The 18,538-nt window shown below is 44.3% G+C and overlaps 1 protein-coding gene across 9 annotated transcripts in view; it reads left to right on the top strand.

Annotated features, from left to right (window-relative positions):
* Positions 1 to 18,538, top strand: part of Ankfn1 (ankyrin-repeat and fibronectin type III domain containing 1) — a 348,355-nt gene that overhangs the window by 185,238 nt on the left and 144,579 nt on the right. For 6 of the 9 annotated variants that reach the window (XM_087569238.1, NM_001447300.1, XM_087569240.1 and 3 more), the window contains 2 exon segments: positions 4,865 to 4,999; positions 16,859 to 17,060. In XM_087569238.1, coding sequence (XP_087425364.1) covers positions 16,875 to 17,060 — 186 coding nt within the window. In that variant the 5' untranslated portion in view covers positions 4,865 to 4,999; positions 16,859 to 16,874. 9 annotated transcript variants of the gene reach the window in all.

Here is an 18,538-nt window from a genome sequence, read left to right as displayed (position 1 = left end):
CACAGAGCTATAGTAACCAAACAGTATGGCAAAGGCCTAAGAACAAACACATCAAATATATACACCAACTGAACTGAATGCATATCCTAGAAATGAGCCCCTGTAGATTAAAACTTTGAAAACCTTTTTGCTTCTTTCCGTCAACAAGTCCATCTCTACCCCTCGAAGTGTGCCTTGCTCTTGTCTCTTAGTTTACTTGTCATGGGCCCTGAGCATTAGCATCTCCCTGTTTTGGGGTTCACTCTACTCCAGCCCAGACCTGAGGGATCTTGCTCATCTACCCTAACATTTTTTTTCAGGTATCCTTGTCACTACCAGTAGGAAGTCTACACAGCATCAAGTCCTCCCCAGGCCTGCACTGAGAGACAAGTTCTAATGGGTTCATCTATGACTGTTTACTGCAATCCAGTCCCAGGAACTATTCATCCCTACCATAGTCCAAGGGCCTCTGTGCCTTGGACTCCTCTCCTTGCCAATCTGCAGGAGTCTTCGTTTCACATCCAATAACAGTACAACCTTCTTTAGCTCCTCCCTACACATCTCAGGACCAACTGTCCCCTGCTCACAGCCCTCAGATCCTGTGAAGGACAACTTATTCATCCCCACCTGTACTATGGTCATTTGCATCTCTGTAACAAAAACACTCCTTTTTTTTGTCTTTGGAAAGATAGTCCCATTCTCTCCCATGCCTGTCCAACCATCCAACTTCACAAATGCTTCCCTTAAGAGTTCGCTGGGCAGTTATTATCTGCATGGCAATAAGCCAAGAGCTGCAGGGGCTGCAGGAGAGAAAATAAAATTGTCGTCCCTTTCTTCAAAGGACTTTTTAATCGAATCAGTGAGGCGTGATGACAACCTAAGCAAGGAAGAGGACTGTGGGGGTGGAACTGGGTGGAGGGACATTCTGAGAGTGGAAGGAACGTTCACAGCGTTCCCAAATGAGGGCACTGGTGTTAGGACATGGAGGCGGGGAAGGAAAAGAGAGCCGAAGTCTGCTTTGAGATCCTGAGTCTGTGCTGTAGTCGTTAGTAAACTCCCCTTTCAGTCTGGTTCATCTGAGCCATCCATCCCGCACAAACCAGAGTCATCTTCCTACAAGACTCTGATCGTCAAACTCCCCATTTGAGTGCCTGCTGTTCCTTGAATCAAGCATCTGCTAATTGCAGGCTTATGCTAAGAGTTACGGAGAATACCAGTTTGTAGACATGACACAAACCTCAGGAAACATCTGGAGAACAAAAAAAGCAAGAACGTGCTGTGAAAGTGCTTGGGAGTGGGAGACGGAGCAAGGGTGTGATCCGTATGGGCTGAGAGTAATTGAAAAGAATTAGTCAGAGGAGACAAGTCTTCAGTGCATAAGCCTGGCGAGGAAACGTAGACAGGGCACACTAAGAAAACGTCAAGATCTTGACATCCTGAGACCTCCTCTCATTTGTCTTCTGGGGTTTTCGGCTATTTATTCAATATTCAACAAGTACATGCTATGCACATTGATGAAACACTGTGCATTTATTGAATGCCTTCCACATGTCTGGAACTCTGCTAGACACCGGAACACAGCATTGAACCAGAGACCTGGAAGTCACTCAAGCTCTACAACGCAAAGGAGATGAACAATACCCAACAAGTGCGCCAAAGGGTGATGGGGAGAGAGTGCATCAGGTGCCACATCTTGGACTACAGAGCAAGGACCTCTAAGGCTCAGGAAAACCAAGAAGTTTAAGCTGGAACTTCAAGGAGGTAGAGAAGTTAACCACTACAAAGGGGCTGAGCCTCCAGCCAGAACGTGGTGTGCAAAGGCCTGGCGTTAAGAAAACACCCAGCATAGCTAAGGAACCAAAATATATTCAAAGTGACTGTGAGGCTGACCGCAAGTAGGGAGGGCAGGGACATTAGGCAGGGACATTAGGTAGGCAGGCTCAGTGAAGGGATACTGTTCTTAAGGTCCGCCCAGCTTCTTACACCTGTGGGTAACATGTAGTTGTGTGACACAGTGTATCTAATTTACAGAGCAGGAATAAATGCAAGTTGAAGACTAGATTAGTGACTAGAGGAGTCTTTTAGGCCATTGGCAAGGACTCCGACCTTTTGACCTGACATTGAGTGCAGATTAATTACCTTTTACCCCAATTGCTTGGGATTAAAATGTGTCTCAAATTTCGGCTTTTGAAACAGTTCTACACATAGAATGAGGCATCCAAGGATTTTTGAGGCAAGTCTAAATGCAAACTCATCTGTTTCTCATATACCATACGCCATATAACCTGACGGTGTTTTAATACAACATTTTTAGTAGTTTTGTTTCACAGCATGGACTTCTTCATTAGTTGTTGCTGTATCTGTATGCACAATGTGTGAGGTTTTGGAGCATTTTGGATATTCAACATGCTCCTGGAAGTTATGCTATTATGACAAGAGACATCTTGTCATATCCTCCCAGGGGTGCACTGAAGACGGAACCTGTGACACACTCCCCATCGAGCCACCTACAAGTAGTCTCTAATTTTGATAGAATTACTCGGGGTCACATGACTTACTCTACCAGATGGAATCAAAGTAAATCCGCATTAAAGTCAAAAATTTCTAGATGTCATGGCAAGCCTGGAAGTCACTTGGTTTAAACTGTAAAAGAAGAGTCTGTTTCCTGGATGGAAAATAGCTGTCTGGCCCACCTGGACCGGAAATGTCCCTAATTAGATTATTCAGAGCAATGCTGCTTCGTAGAGAGATATAGACAAAGACAGAAAGGGAGGGAGGATAGAACCAGCAAGATGGCTCAGCCTCCCAGCTGATGTGCCCGCCTTCTCCTAAGCCTGAAGGTCTGGGTTCCATCCTCAGGGCTCCTGGGGTGGAACAAGAGAATGAACCAAGTTCTGTAAGTTGTCTTCTAACCTCTGCGTGCACTGTAGCATGAACACACATGCTCACACACACACGTGCACACAGGCATATTCGTGCACATACCTCCCCACCCCCACATCCTCAACTAAGCGTTTTATAAAAGGACAAATGTTCAGAGATAGTGTGAGCTCCAAACTCTCTAAGAATAGAAAAGGTAAGACATCTGTGGAAATCCAAGGTGAGCTCTTCCTTTGGGCCAACAAGTTGTCTAGTTTTCTGAGTCACAGTTTTCTTCCAAGATAACATCTTGCGTGTCCCAGGATGGCTTCTAACTCCCTACGTTAACTTGAACTTCTGATCCCCTTGTCTTTACCTCCCAAGTGCTAGAATTACAGACATGTACTACCACGCCCCGTTCTGTGGGGCCCCGAGTAGAGCAGTGCAGTCAAGCCTTCCACCAACTGAGAGACTTCCTCAGCCCCTTCTGAGTCACTTTCTTACCTCAAATTCCAGCTCCAGAACCACCTGCCACTTGTCAGAGTGAGCTGGCAGGCGCCAGGATGTCTCCAGAAAGGAAGATTTATTTTTTCATGAATACAAGATTCCTTGTCCATTATCTTAGGACATGACCGACCCCAAATTAACACTCTACCCTCCGCTTATGACCAAGAGTCAGTCTCCTGATTCACTAGAGACTCGTATTCAAATTTCAGAGGTCGGTTTGTCTCCGGGCATAAATGACAAAGCAGACAGGGTGTCTAATCAGAATCCAAAATTATATCTGAAGTCATTGAAGCAGCTAAGCATTCATTTGGCAGACAGAGTATCTGAATAGAGCTTTAGAAAGATCCTTAATGCTGTTGCTAGGTTAGGGCTGTGTGTGTGTGTGTGTGTGTGTGTGTGTGTGTGTGTGTGTCCGCGCGCGCACACGCGCACGCGCTCACGCATGTGTGTGCTACACGTGAGCACAGTAGCAAAGCCTCCCTAACATAAGCGACATGTACAAAGGTCATTGCACTTTTTATCTCAGAGGGAGACCTAGAAGAAGCCCTCTTGTATGGCTTTCTAGGAAATCCATTTTTTTTTAGACTTATTTGTTTGTTTATTTATTATAAGTACACTGTAGCTGTTTTCAGACACACCAGAAGAGGGCATCAGATCTCATTACGGATGGTTGTGAGTCACCATGTGGTTGCTGGGATTTGAACTCAGGACCTCTGGAAAAGCAGTCAGTGCTCTAACCACTGAGCCATCTCTCCAGCCCCGGAAATCCATTTTTTTGTGTTGCATGAGTCATGTGAAGTACTGGGGAAGGAGCCAGGTACACCCATATGTGGCTGGCACAGAAACAGCATTGGAATCTTCTTCCTGAGGCTCAGCCTCATGGGATCCTGAGCCCCATGTTTGCTGACTACTGTTTCACTCCTACTCAAAACCATGCCTGGGCTGAGCAGCCTCACTTCTCTTAGGGGCCGCCCCCCCTCACTCCTACCAGAAGTGCAGAGGAGGGGGGGGATGTGGCTGCCACCTGTGTGCTTCTGAACTCCGGCAGCTGTGGGAGCACGTCTTTGACGGGGCTCTTGAGTCACAGGTGATGATTCTCCCCTCTACTAATGGAGTGCAGAGCGCACTGGCTGCCTCACTGTCCCTTTGTGAACCCTTGAGTGACAGTAGATTTCGATTCAGTATTGTGTGCCCTGAAGCTTGTTTCTGAGTGCCATTCTGGATGGTCCTTGCAGATACAATGGGCTAAACACACACACAGAAGTCATGGTCCTCTTTTACTACACACACACACACACACACACACACACACACACACACACACACACGCTTGAGAAATCCAGCCTTCCCCCGCTGCAGTCCTGAGAATATACCTAGACTCCAAGCCAAGCTGTCTCCCTCTACCCTCCTCCCCCCAATGCCTCGTTCCTGCTTTTATTTCGTTTTAGAAGAAGCTTAGTGATCATGGACTTCAGCTCTTGCCTGGAGTGATCCTGTTCGCATTTTATTCTTTGCACAGAATAGGAAGGAGGTTCGCTTGCTTTGCGCAGAGGCTGAGCTACAGGAGAAAGCAGAGCCAATGTGATTTATTGAATGAAAGCACTAGACACTTACCAGCAACTTGTTCCTCTGCTGCCTCGAAGAGCTTAAGCAGGTAAGTCAAATTAATTGTTTTCTTCCTCCGTGGATACATGTGGGGCTTTCTGTGTCATTGATGAGCTTTTAAATGTGCAAATGTGCTTGTGATAGTGTTGTTTAAATTATATATATATGCATATGTAATATATACATATATATGTGTATATACATATATGTGTGTGTATATATACATATATGTGTGTATACATACATAAACACCTCATATATGTATATATATATGGGATATATATCTGTATGGGATATTTATGGGAGGTGTTTGTGTATGTATACACATACATATATATGTTAATGTGTGCATCTTCCAAAGTTCACTGCAGGCAGACCACACACAAAGAATGTGAGTAGGCATGTACGTAGTAGTCTGAGATAGTGCACACACTGCCATGCAGAACTATAAGGGTCAGGGGTGGGGGAGGCCCATTTCTGACAAGTGAGCACTCTCCTTGCAGCCAGCTCAGTCACGTGAATTGCTTGCATAACTGGCTACCGTTAGCTATTAAAAGAAATGATCATTTTGTGGTAGAGATCATTTTCTTTCACTCTGGTTCCTGATACCCGTTGGATCAGGTAAAGTGGGCCCCACCATGCTGGCGATCCAAACCCAGGCATGCTGCTGCCTTTGGGTCTATTCTGCAGGATGAGCATATAGAGCGTGAGATCAGAGCTCTGTCCATCTTGGTCCAGCCTGCCCATAAACCACATGAAGACGGACAGAGAGGACACATGATAGTGAGAATCCCTGCCAGGGTGACATGGTGGGCATGCATGTGAGGTCTCGCTTGATTCTCCATCTTCTCTTTATTCCGCTAAGATAGCTGGTTGATGGGGAGGCTTCGAAGTGGGGTGCTGTAAGTGTCTGGTTGGCTGTGTTACCTATTGGTATGTCCATGGCCACAAGGAGTACCAGTGCTATTTAAAGATGACTCGGTTGCCTTCCCCATTTCCTAAGCAAGACATGAGCTGACCTCTGCAGGGGTGGGGAAGGGGATGGGGGAAGCTATTACTTTTCCTAAGGTCTTTAGATGGTCTCCTTAGCCTTGTTTGCCTAGGCTTTATGGCAGCCTCAATCCATCTCTGCTGAGTTCAGAGTCCATATAAACGTCACAGAGTTTAATGTCTCTGGTGCACTCCCTCTGCTGTAGATCCCTGGCCACTTAGAAGAAGCTGTGGCCTCAGGTGCTGACAAAGATGGATGACTTTAGAACAGAGAACAGCAGGATTCTTCAAATAAAAACCAAAGTCAGGAAATCTGAGAGATGGGTGAGGCCCCTCCTAGTTAAAAGGATCCCCAAGCCACTACTCCATCACAGAGAAAAGTCATTCTCCCAAGTGACTGTCACCGTTTCACAAATGATGGCATAAGAGATCGAAGGAGACAGGGTTGCCTACCGGTTAGACAACTGGTAAGATGGCAGGAAAGGGGAGTGTGTTTGCTAATTCCCACACTCTGGACAATTCCCCTGGGCTCCCTGGGTCTCTATCTCTCTATTCCCCCATTCCTGGCTGTTTTGAAATAGAAATGCTAAGCTTGGTTAACACAGCCACAAGACATTGCTCTCAGCTCTGTCCACAGTGCCCTTTTTCATGGACTCAAACCATCAGACACCCATAGGGCATGCATGTGAGGACCAAGGGATCTGTGTCTTTTCCCTCCCTCCTCTGAGGGATACAGAGGACCTGGTAAGAAGCCTGGATGCATTTAGTGGGAGGGAGAACGGAGCCAAAAAGTTAAACTTGAAGAAACTCAAATTTAAATAAATAGGCCATGTCTTCAAGATTTTTTTCAATTAGTAATAACTGATTTTCTCTAACTATCATTCCAAAATCTGAAGTCTTAAGTTTTTTTTAAAAGGAACTGTGCAGGTGTTTTATGGTGGGTGGAGGGCGGGTGTGGGTAGAATCCATGTATAGAACTTATAACTTTCAGCTGTTTGGTTACACAGTGTTACCGTCTATAAATGCAGTGTAATGTGGGGAGTTCTAGAAGGCTATTTTGGCCCCCATTAAACTGGCTCACCCCAATAAACTGTTAACACCTCTAGTATTAAGATACGTGAAGACATTTCCTTGGAGATTTTGTATTGCTAGGTATTTCTTCCTTCAGAAGGATTAACTCATTAGCCCTTGATCCCTTCCCATATTATTTTAACCTCAACGGTGCCCAATGGATAAATGATTATCATCTCAATTATTCTGATTTATATTGACCTCACTCCAACCTTCATGAACTGCCTTAGTTACCTCGCTCTTCATCAGAAAAGCAAGGGTGCTTACCTTCTTTCTATGGGATCCTTGAAGATATCATCTAGACCAGTGGTTCTCAACCTTTCTTAATAAAATCTTGATAAAGGTTTCAAAGTCACTTGGAGAACAGATTATCTTCCCCTCTGTGAAATCCACATTTGGCACAGGTGGAGAGCTAATATTTAATAGGACACACTTTGTGTTTGTCAGGGCATTCTAAAGATGAATGGGAAACACTGCAAATGGACTTCGTGTTACAGAAATCTTAGGCTAAGTATATTTTGTCCCCCACCACCACCACCAAAATGGGAGGTTGGATCATCAAAAAATATTTCACAATGTTCTCTCTTAGATTTCTTCCTCTCTCTCCCTCTCTCTCTCTCTCTCTCTCTCTCTCTCTCTCTCTCTCTCTCTCTCTCTCGTCTTTTAATTTATTCCTCATTATTTTCATGACTTTGTCTGTGGCCCATTACATTGAAGTAGGGTTGTCTGGAAAATGCTTGGGCAGGGGCTGTATTTAATTGAGCTACAACAATTGACCTGTGTCTGCACCACCGAGGAACATGACTCCACTTTCCTAAGCAACCATTAACCATTATGCTCAGGTATGGGAGGGTGAGGGAGACTTAGGCCATGTCTCCCTCTCTGTGATGGAGTGTCGATGGACCCTGTCTTAGGTGAGTTGCCATGCTACTGTGCATCCATATATACAACAGTGCGTCATGGACAGAAGACAGCTTCTCACACCACCCCTCCCCATCTTCTGGATTTTTCTCCCCATCCATCCTGAGCCTTGGAGAAAGCAACTGTCCCGTTTGGGGTAGACTCACTTATTCTCAACCCCTTCCTCAGTCATAAGGATTCTCTATGTTAACCACCATTCACTTCAAGCTGAAACGTTTTTGACCAAGACTGAGAGCTACACTAGTCTCTGTGAATATACAAATATTTAGCAGGTCTTATGATATCATGTCCACATAGCAAAGTGACAGTAATAGATTCCCCAGTATGGTTTGGGACCTCCAGGGTCATGGGCTTTTCAATAGATTTACTGCACCAGGCATGCATTCTTCCTGTGTAGTGGTTTTATAAACCCAACCAGAAGGTGGTTGGTGACCCCTACAGTCACAAGTTCTCTGACTTTTTTCAAGAGATTCATACATGAATCTGACATTCCCACCCCCTTTTCCTTTGCAAACAACCTTCTAGCTACCACCAAATGAAAATCTCAACTCTCAAAGAGTGTGTATTTTTACTTTTAATGGGCATGTGCTAGTTGTATACATGTATTGATTGCACTGAGAAATTCAAGTGTGCAGGCATAATGTAAATGATCAGAACTCATGGGTCCGTCACTTACGGGTGTCTGATGTCCCTTACTACATAGCTTAATGTACTTGTTCCTTGTCATGTGTGTAAAATCCTGGATGTCTGGGCCCTGCTATCTCTCTGGCTTCTTTCCTAAGGCCCAGGTACACAGCACCTGCTGAAATGCACCACTGCGCATGTCAGAGCCCAGAGGTTGTCTATTCCCTGCTTCCAGCATGTTCTACCAGCCCATCTCCACATCCTCTTCTCTCTCTACAGGCTAACCTGAGCTTGTGTACCTGGAGTTTCATTTCCACTCTTGCTAATTGTTGTACATTCGTCATTCAAAGTCATTTTCATGAGTCACTTTCTCGGACCCATTTTCCAGTCTCTTTTCTCATGGTCACTTCCTGTTGCTCACCATGTCAGCCATTCACTTCTCTGTGACACTTCTCTGTCTTGGGCCTTTAAGCAGAATGCTTAGAGTTCAAGCTCTCCAACAGTGTTAGGATATGCAGTGATTAGACCAGAAAGCAGAGCTCTCCTAGCTGGGGTTCATGTTTCTCTAAGAGACCTCGGAGAGTCGACTTGACCTTGCTACTCCAAGGACACAGAAAGAAGGCTGTGTGTGTGAACCAGAGAACAGGGAGACTGAATCTGCAGGCATCTTGATTTTGGCTTTCCCAGACTCTAGAACTGAGAGAAACAAACTTCTGTGGCTTATACGTCACCCAGTCAGTGAGTTTGTTAGCCATGGACACAGCAGCACAGATAGACTGAGACACACACGATGCTACTAGCCAACTCCCTCCAAGTGCTGTAGAGTATATGCTGTCATTCACGCGCCACATTATTTCATAGCCGTGTGTTGGTCTCACTGTCTTTCCTTCTTTTTTTTTTTTTTTTTTTGGTTCTTTTTTGGTTCTTTTTTTTCGGAGCTGGGGACCGAACCCAGGGCCTTGCGCTTCCTAGGTAAGCGCTCTACCACTGAGCTAAATCCCCAGCACTGTCTTTCCTTCTAACCTATGAGCACCCTAGAAACAGCTCAAGTAACCACTTTAAGTTGGGTAGGACTTTGCCTGTGTTGTGTTGAAAGTCTTGCACACAGGGCCTCTGCAATCCCAGGAAATCTGACAGTTCATGACTGTAGAAGATATCTACGTTCTCATGAGTTCCCAGGGCCACTCAAAGGCTACCTAGGCCACAGTTAGATCATCCATACGTAGATTTTGAATAACAGAGTCACCATTAGTTACTGCTTAGCTTTCTTCCCCATAAACATATTCTCCAAAACTGAAAGTTAGGGCCAGCAATATGGGTCAGTGGGTGAATTATTGGTACCTGCTACCAATAATGTTAACATGAATTCCACCCCCAGGGTCTCACGCAGTGGAAGGAACCAACTCCCAAGAGTTGTCACTGACCTCCACGGTATGTTGTGCCATGCGCACATGCCCACTGTAGGAGCCCATGTGCTCATGTGCGTGTACACACACACACACACACACACACACACACACCAATAAATGTAATTTAAAAACTGTTTATAAGAACTTAAAAACCAGTGTTCATGAGTCACAACTGACATTTCATATATAAATTTCATTTCAAAGGGCACAGAGACTAGAAAGGTAACTCCCACTGCTTATATGTCAACGCTGTAATAGGGTTGGCCACCTCTTAGCAATCAAAGGCACACCTGTCACGTTAACAGCGGGTGGAGAATAGAAGGGGTCAAACTTTCTCTTCATTCTGGTGACAAGTAGGTTGAAGCCAGAAGGTCCTCTGATTCACATCACAACCTAAAGAACAGTATTTTCTGGATCAAAGATGTGCCCTTCACTGAGCGCGTCCGTCCCCTCAGCTGTTGGGAATGACTAGAGCTCTAGCTTCTAATATGCTCTGTCTTGAAACTACGTCTCATCCAGGCTGGCTCAGACTGCTTCAAAAGTACAATGACACTGAAAACTTTCCACAACCAAGCTCCAGTGGCACATGGATTCCTAACTAGGACAAGGAGTCTTGACTTTGCAATCAAGGTCGAGCATGGAGAAGCTGCTAGGCAGCCAGGCTAAGGCACCTTAGCAACAAGGGTAGCAGAACTGTTAGAAGCTCGGGCTTTGGGGGTCAGAGTTTACATCCTTCCACTTGATTTTCTGGTTGTAAGGTCCTGGATAAATTACCTAGCCTCTCTGGGACTAGGTTTCCTTGTTTATAAAATGAAGATAAATAACTGTTTCTCAGTCTATCAGCTAAGCTCAAGTATGAAATGAAGATAAAACGATGGCACTTGTACCTGGACGGGGTTGTTAATGCAGTTGATTTCTGTCTACGAAAGCACAGCTTGATTGTACATTGCATATTGAGAGATAAAATTCATGTCACTGAAGTCAAAGGCAAAAGAGAAACTTATTAGAGATGGGGGGGGAGAAAATAAAAAAAAATGGAGTTGGGCTAGTGCTTATCAGCCTCATGAGTAAAATCATTTGGGAGCTTAAAAAGATGGCTCAGAGGTTACAAAGCAAATGCTTGCTCTTCTAAAGGTCTGGGGTTCGATTCCCACTAACCACGTGGTAGTTCATACTGGCTGTAATTTCAGTTCCAGGGGGCTCTGATTCTCTCTTCTGACCTCTGTGGGCACCAAACATGTGCATGGTAGGACTATGCAAGGAAAGCTCATATTCAAGCACACAAGACAATGGGGGCCACTCTTCTTCAAACCATTAGCCATGGCTCCTAAGGAGCTCCCAAGACAGTCTGCAGTGGGGAAATGGAGATGAATTATGTATCTCCTGAGGACTTCCCACCTCTTGTTTCTCAGTGGCCAAATTCTGTCAGTTCTAGACAGTGTCACTGGGCCAGGGCTGAGGCAGCTATTGTCAGAGTGAGCATGATAGAGACCCATACCCAAGGAAGGGTATTTGGCAGAAACCCCACAGATGTGTAGGAAGGCAGTGGACCCCAAGCCCCAGGCAGCCATGGAGTCTGTCTGAGCATGCTCCTCTCTGCAGGCTACCTTATCATTTCAGCCCGGTTCTACATGTACTCACACAGCCTTCACAGATCTCCTAAACAGAGTTCAGATAAAGCTATAATATGTCCAACAACTGTAATTTTTGATAAGCCCAATTTGCAGATTATTTTGTGGCTTTCACTTTTAGTGTTTCCTCTAAGAAATGTTATTCTGTCCAAATTTAATAAATCATCTCTGTTTTCATCTAAAATATTTACAGTCTTAGCACTTACATTTAGATCTATGACTTCTGGGGCTGTATCAGTCAACACAATGCTTGCTGTGCAAACATGAGGAACAACGTTTAGATCCCCAGAATCCATGTAAATGCTGTGTGGGCACGGTGGCCCATCTTTACTTCAGCCCAAGGGGAGGTGGTGACAGAGGATCCCTGAAGCCACTGACTAACTGAACTAGGCAAAACATCAACTACATTTCAGTTGAGAAGTCCCAATCTATCTAATAAGGCAGATCTAATGGAAGAAGACTCCTGTGAACAGCCTCAGGCCTACACACACACACACACACACACACACACACACACACACACACAGAGAGAGAGAGAGAGAGAGAGAGAGAGAGAGAGAGAGAGAGAGAGAGAGAGGTGAATCCACACATGTATGAACCCACAGGTACACAAACATCACACACTGACACCTACACTAAAAAAGATCTATGACTTACTTCAAAGTAGCTTTTTATACACTGTGTGAAGCAGAGGTTGGAGCTGTTTGTTTGGTTTTGGTTCTTACCCATGGTTATTCCAGTGTTACAGCACTGACAGGAGACTGTCTTCCTTATCCGATTACCTCAGTGCATTTTCCAAAGGCCATTAACCCTATGTGTTCATATAATTTGTGGGGCCTCGGTTCTATTTTACTCATCTATGTTGCTATCCTTACTCCACTGTCTTTATCTCCATGGTGATTCTAAAACTGACCCTGCATGCCTTCACCTCTGTGGCTTTATAGGGAGTCTTAGGACCAGGAAGTAGAAGTAATCTAATTATCCTTTTCAACATAGTTTTGCCTTCATTAGATCCCTTGCTTTTCTCTAAAAATGTCACTTCAAAATTACCTTTCAGCTGGTATTTTGATTGGAGTTGCACTTTGTGATTAAGTACGATGTTGACTATAACTTTATATTAATTACTATGACCACAGAACCTGGCAGAAAGGAAAGGTGGGAGTTCTGTGTAGGCTCATAGTCTCTGGGGGCTTCGGTCCATCACACTTAGATGTTCATGGCAGAGGAAACATGAAGCAGAACTTCCTGGTTCCTGGTCTCATGGCAGACCGTGAAACAGAGAGGGAGACAGGAAGCACAGGCTCGGTGTGACCTTCAAACTTCCACCAGCCAGGACTCACAACCTTTCCAAATGACGTCAGCAACCAGGGGACAGATGTTCAAAACATGATCCTGTGAGGAACAGTATAAAACCAACATTTAACTAAGTCTTTATTCATTCCCTCTGATTGAAGGAGTTCCACTATACTCCTGCAAGTTCTTCTCGATTCCAGTTGGAATCTGTGTATCGTAAACTCAGTCGCCTTCTTGCATCTGTCAAAATGACTGTGCAGTGTTTCCTCTTCTCCTTAGTGCGAGTTGATATATCTTAAAATGATATTCTGTCAACACGAGTGTGTTGTTGCGTTCCAGTGAATTTTTTATTTCGGTCACTACACTTTTCATCTCAGGACATCTACTCTGTTCTGTTTCATGATTTGACCTCTTTAATAATTAATAGTCTTAGTTTAGCGAGATGGCACTCTCGCTGTACCTTCTAGACCCGATTCCCTGTAGCTCTTTAAACACACTCAAAATGATTGGAGGTTTTGTGCATTAGCGGTAACATTTGGCTTCCTTGGGGGCAATGGTGACTGACCTGTTTATCTTCTTGGATGTGACCTGGGTTCTATTTATGCCTCACAATTCTCTGCCGAGAGCTAGGTGTTTTTATAATTAAAGAATTACATAACAACTGTGAAAAGCAGATTGTCCTGTCTCCCCGGCATTTGTCGTTGTCTAGTAACTTTTCAGAACTTAAGTCTGCAATGGCTATGTTTTTGGAACATACAGCCATTGACATCCTTGCCTGGTTTTAACTGAGTGACAGAAGCAAAACAGAGATGTCTTTAAACTCCGAGGATCAATGTGTCTCCATCCTGCATGCTTTAGGGCACACTGCCAACATTCCACAAGGTACTGGCAACTCTACCTTAGTCCTGTGTCCTGCTTGCACAGATCCTCCCAGTTAAACAGAGAGGGGAGATCAGGAGCCCCTCATATAATTCTTTCTTACCTCGCTCCCACCCCTGGGCATGAACTTGCTCTGCTAGACTCTCAGTAATGTGCCAGAGAGTTCCCTTTGTTTCTAAATTAGTCCCGAAGTTGAGAGCAATTTCAAAGACTTGTTTAAAAAAAAAAAGTCGATGACCACTAAACAACCACGACAAAAACAAATACTCCAAGGGAAGAGGCCCATTGCTCTTTCGGGGCGGCGAGTCAAACAAAAATGACAGGCATTCTAAGTGGATCTCCTAGGGAACAACCAGACAGATCAAATAATGATCCTTCTAAAGGGTGGAAATGAAATGTTGAAGGACCACCAACCTCATAGTCCCTTTCCAGCGGCTCGAAGTCTCCTTTATTTTAATGAGTTTTGATTTTTCAAGGCTACTGAAACCTGGAGACAATGAGAAGGGAGCAAAAGAAATTGTAACCAAGGGCTGGGGATTTAGCTCAGTGGTAGAGCGCTTACCTAGGAAGCGCAAGGCCCTGGGTTCGGTCCCCAGCTCCGGAAAAAAAAAAAAAAAAGAAATTGTAACCAAGCTGGACACGTGTAGTGCATTCAGTTCTCCACCTTAAATAGGCAACCCCTTTTGTCTAAGTTTTCAATTTTCTTAGATTATTTTCCTTTATTTTGCCTTCCCCTCTAAGACCTGAGAGTTGAACTACTATTTCTGTTTGTTTCTACACATTTCTATAAAAATCTAAAACAAAATAGCTACATTTGCGTTTTCCTATCGCGTTAAAAGCAAAGTACAAGAACTTAACGATAAGGCCATGTTAAAAGCCTGTAAGGAAGACGAATGACGGTTCCGTATGTTGGTGTCTGTGATTTTCGTCGCAAAAAGACCTGGGGTAGCTTCAGAGTTGCTGCTATGCATTGCTAGGCTCCCGTGCATCAAAAGAGATAGTGGTTTTCATTTCTTCACCAATTTAATGTTCATGACTTTTTACTCAATGTTCTGTTGTCTGTTTACATATGATAAGCAAGATCAGAGGGTTTAGATAAGGCACCCCAAACCCACATATGCTGTAGACAGCCAATTCGCCAGTCAAGCAGGAGTCAATCAAATTCCAAAGGTTGCCACTGTGCAGAAGAGTGAGGACAAGAGCATAGTTAATTGGTGGAGACAGTCATAGTCATAAGGCTGGACAACAGAAATTTGCCTCTCTCTGTTTCTCTGTCTCTCTGTCTCTCTGTCTCTGTCTCTGTCTCTCTCTCTCTCACACACACACATCTGAGATATTTAAAATATTTGATATTTAAAATATCAAGGAAAAGAAATCATAAAGAAGGAAGATAGCTCAAAGAGTGGGAACACGCTGAAGAGTAGCCTGGAAGGAGGGGACAGCTGGGGACCATGGGGCGGAAGTCAGAGAGGCAGAGAAAGTCATCCTACATTGACAGAAGGGAACAGATGGGAGATGAGCAAGGACAAAGGGGGGACATGTGGGTAGGTGTCATCAGTTAGAGGGCAAGGAGCTGGAATTTGATCAAATGACAGGAATTTATTTACGGGACTCCTGGGCATTGTGGGAGATACAAAAGAATGCAGAGTTATTTTGGGCAGGGTAATGATGTAGGGAAGACAGATGGCTTGAACTAGGGTGTGAGTGCTGAAGGAGAAGGCTGGAGACAGAAGGCAGAAATAAAGAGGTTAAGGCAATCCCCACGTGATAGCCTGTATATGGATCTGGAGCTTTGTGGAAAGAGATATTGAAGAAAACCCCGTAGCCACTATTGAGTCAAAGTTAAAGAATCTGTAGATTGGAGAGGAGAGATGATAAATCACCTAGCTGTTCTGCTTCTGCTTTAAAGAAAATTAAAATGCTACTAAAGGTATATAAAACTGCTCTCACAGGCAATGCCACATGACACCTGTCTAATATAAGCCCATCTACCTAGCGAAGTCTGGGTGGGAGCTGATGGGCATGAATAAGACTAAATCAGGCTCAGCCATCTTTCTGTCTTGGAAGAAGTTTCAAGTTGGTTTGAAAAGGCACCTAAGGACATTTAAATGCCATAATGGTGGTATTCCGTTTGTTGGAGAGAACATCGATCAAGAGAAGTTGGTATTAGCATCCCAACTAATAGAAGATGTCATTCAAAATGTGATAGAATTTTGCTTTGTTTTGTTTTTCAGAAAGTTCAGGAACCAATGCCACAGGGGCTTCAGAGGGCAGAACGCACACTTTGCACCACAGTGTACAGGCTAACAATTCCATTTTCTGCACTTACCCATCTGATACACATCATACAGCAGGCAACCACAGACTTTCCAGCTTCCAGTTTTCTAGAGCATTACCCAAAATAATGGGGGATAGATTTTGAAATGATAAACTTGACTTCCCAGAAGTTGACTTCGGGTGTGAAATGAAGAGGGTGGAGATGGGGGTACTAGAGATTTAAGGAGCAATGGTTGATACCCCTTGAAGAAAGTTAGTCAATAATAGATGGCTCCCACCCAGAATATCCAAAAGAAGCAGGGTCAGTCAGTCCTGTAGAAACTATAGAGCCCACTGGGGAGGTTAATCAAGTGGACACAATTGATTTATACTCCAAGAATGGATGGGGGCAGGGAGAGTGCAAATAAGAACCTTTCTTATCCATCCAATAGAGGTCAGCATCTAGAGGGAAGGGTGTTTTAAAAGTAGCCTCAATTACCTATGCCCAGGCTTACACACATCTCCTAGATACAACATTGTGATACTTATCTAATTGGGTAAGATACCAAGGGCTTTAAGTTTTTGTGTGTAAATGGATACTTCATATAGAAATGGCGTTGTCATTTTCTTCTTGCCATCAGTCAGCTCCGAGACCAGCTCTCCCAGGGTTTCCATTTTCTCCTCTAAAACAGGAAGGAGCTGGGGTTGGTGATCTCTGCAGGCCTTCCAAGCTAGAATATCACATTCGGAGCTGAGATTTCCAGATGGCTCATGGAGGTGGTAGATTTCTCTGTTGTGTGCACTCATCATGAACGCTTTTTCCCCCCCTCCTAGGAACTACTGCTCAAAAATGACCCAACAAATGCAGAACTTACATCTCTCTCAGTCAAAAAAGCACAGTGCGCCCTCGTCTCCCAATGCTGCCAAGCGACTGTACAGGAACCTCTCGGAGAAGCTGAAGGGCAGCCACTCGTCCTTTGATGAGGCCTATTTCAGAACCAGAACGGATCGGCTGAGTCTCAGAAAGACCTCTGTGGTAATAGAACTCTTCTACGGCCATGTCAGCTCCATTGTTCAAGAATTTAGTGAATGTTTCCTTTTTACACATAAAGTCCACCAAGACAGGAAGAGTGTGTGTGTGTGTGTGTGTGTGTGTGTGTGTGTGTGTGTGTGTGTGTGATGTCATACTATGTTTGGATGAATGACTTTTCCCCCTTCTTTCCTTAATTTTTTTCCCTAATATTTTTTTTCTTTGGCTACCAGACCAAATAAACAAATCTCCAAAATATTCAGCTTGAGGGCATAGAGGCGTGGACTTAGGGGCAGATTGCTTGCCTAGGATTCATAAGGTCCTGGGTTCAAGGCCCTAGCAATGCCTGCTCCTGCTCATACACATGAACACACATACACTCAGTTTGAAAAAATGGAATCTTTTAGATTAAATGGACTTTCTGGGAGCACCAGTACTCATTTACAAAATAGTATTAAAACTGTTTATAGGTTTCTAATAGGTGTGTGTATGCACATGTGTGTGTAAATGCACGCGCGCGCACACACACACACACGCACACACACACACACGCACACACACATTTCACATACTTGTCAGGGACATTCAAAATAGAATCCAGGCATAGAACTCTATTTATGACATAATGGAGAGAGGACAGAAAAGAAAAAGCCAGCAAAAGAAAGGTGGAAAACCAAGCATGTACACCAAACTTTACCAAACACACTCCATGCAACACAGCAGTGCGCTCACCTTTGCGTTCCCAGGCGGTCGAGGCAGAGCAGGAGAGACAATCAGATGTGAGCCCCACCCCCCCCCAATTAGTTCATAATGAAAAGTGTATCAGTCCATCAGGAAAAATGAATATCTTCCTGTTGCTAAATTGCCTGCCGTGTCATGGCAATTAGGTCGTAGCAGGCAGCATACAGAGTATATCACAGATGTTCTCGGTGGTTCTCTGCACTGGCTGTGGATCAAAGAGGCAGACGGATATTCACATGAACAAGTAGATTTTTGCAAGGAGGTACGGGCTCCATTTGAGATTAAAGCAGAAGTAAGGCCTAGTCTTCCCAGATAGAAGCAAAGTTAGAGATTGCACGGGGAAATAACTTAAGAGGGATAAAAACCCGGCAGATGAGAAATTAAAGACACTAAGAATCATGAATGAAGGCATACTGGAGACAGGGCAACGTTTTGATTTGGGATCCATTTGTTTTCTGATAAGGTTTCCTGTTTCACACCCATTTTCGGGAGGACTTAGCTTGGTAAGCCCCAGAGGCCCTTGGTAAGCAAGCATCAGAGTTTGACAGACTGTAGAAAAGACTCTTTTCTATTCAGTACAGTCTCTTGCAGCAAGAGAACAGCACCCCACAACAGCCTTCTCCTCTGGGTCCCTATTGTCAAAACAAGCATTTGCATAATCGCCTTGTATTTTCCCCAGGTCTGTGCTCGGTCTAAACTGACTAGCAAGTCTTGCATAGGGAAAAATCAATTTTTGATGAGGC

The sequence above is a fragment of the Rattus norvegicus genome, chromosome 10 (assembly GCF_021556685.1).
Source record: "Rattus norvegicus strain SHRSP/BbbUtx chromosome 10, alternate assembly SHRSP_T2T, whole genome shotgun sequence".
Lineage (NCBI taxonomy): Eukaryota > Metazoa > Chordata > Mammalia > Rodentia > Muridae > Rattus > Rattus norvegicus.
The sequence above is the reverse complement of the archived record's forward strand: the minus strand, read 5'-3'. Positions and strand labels throughout refer to the sequence as shown.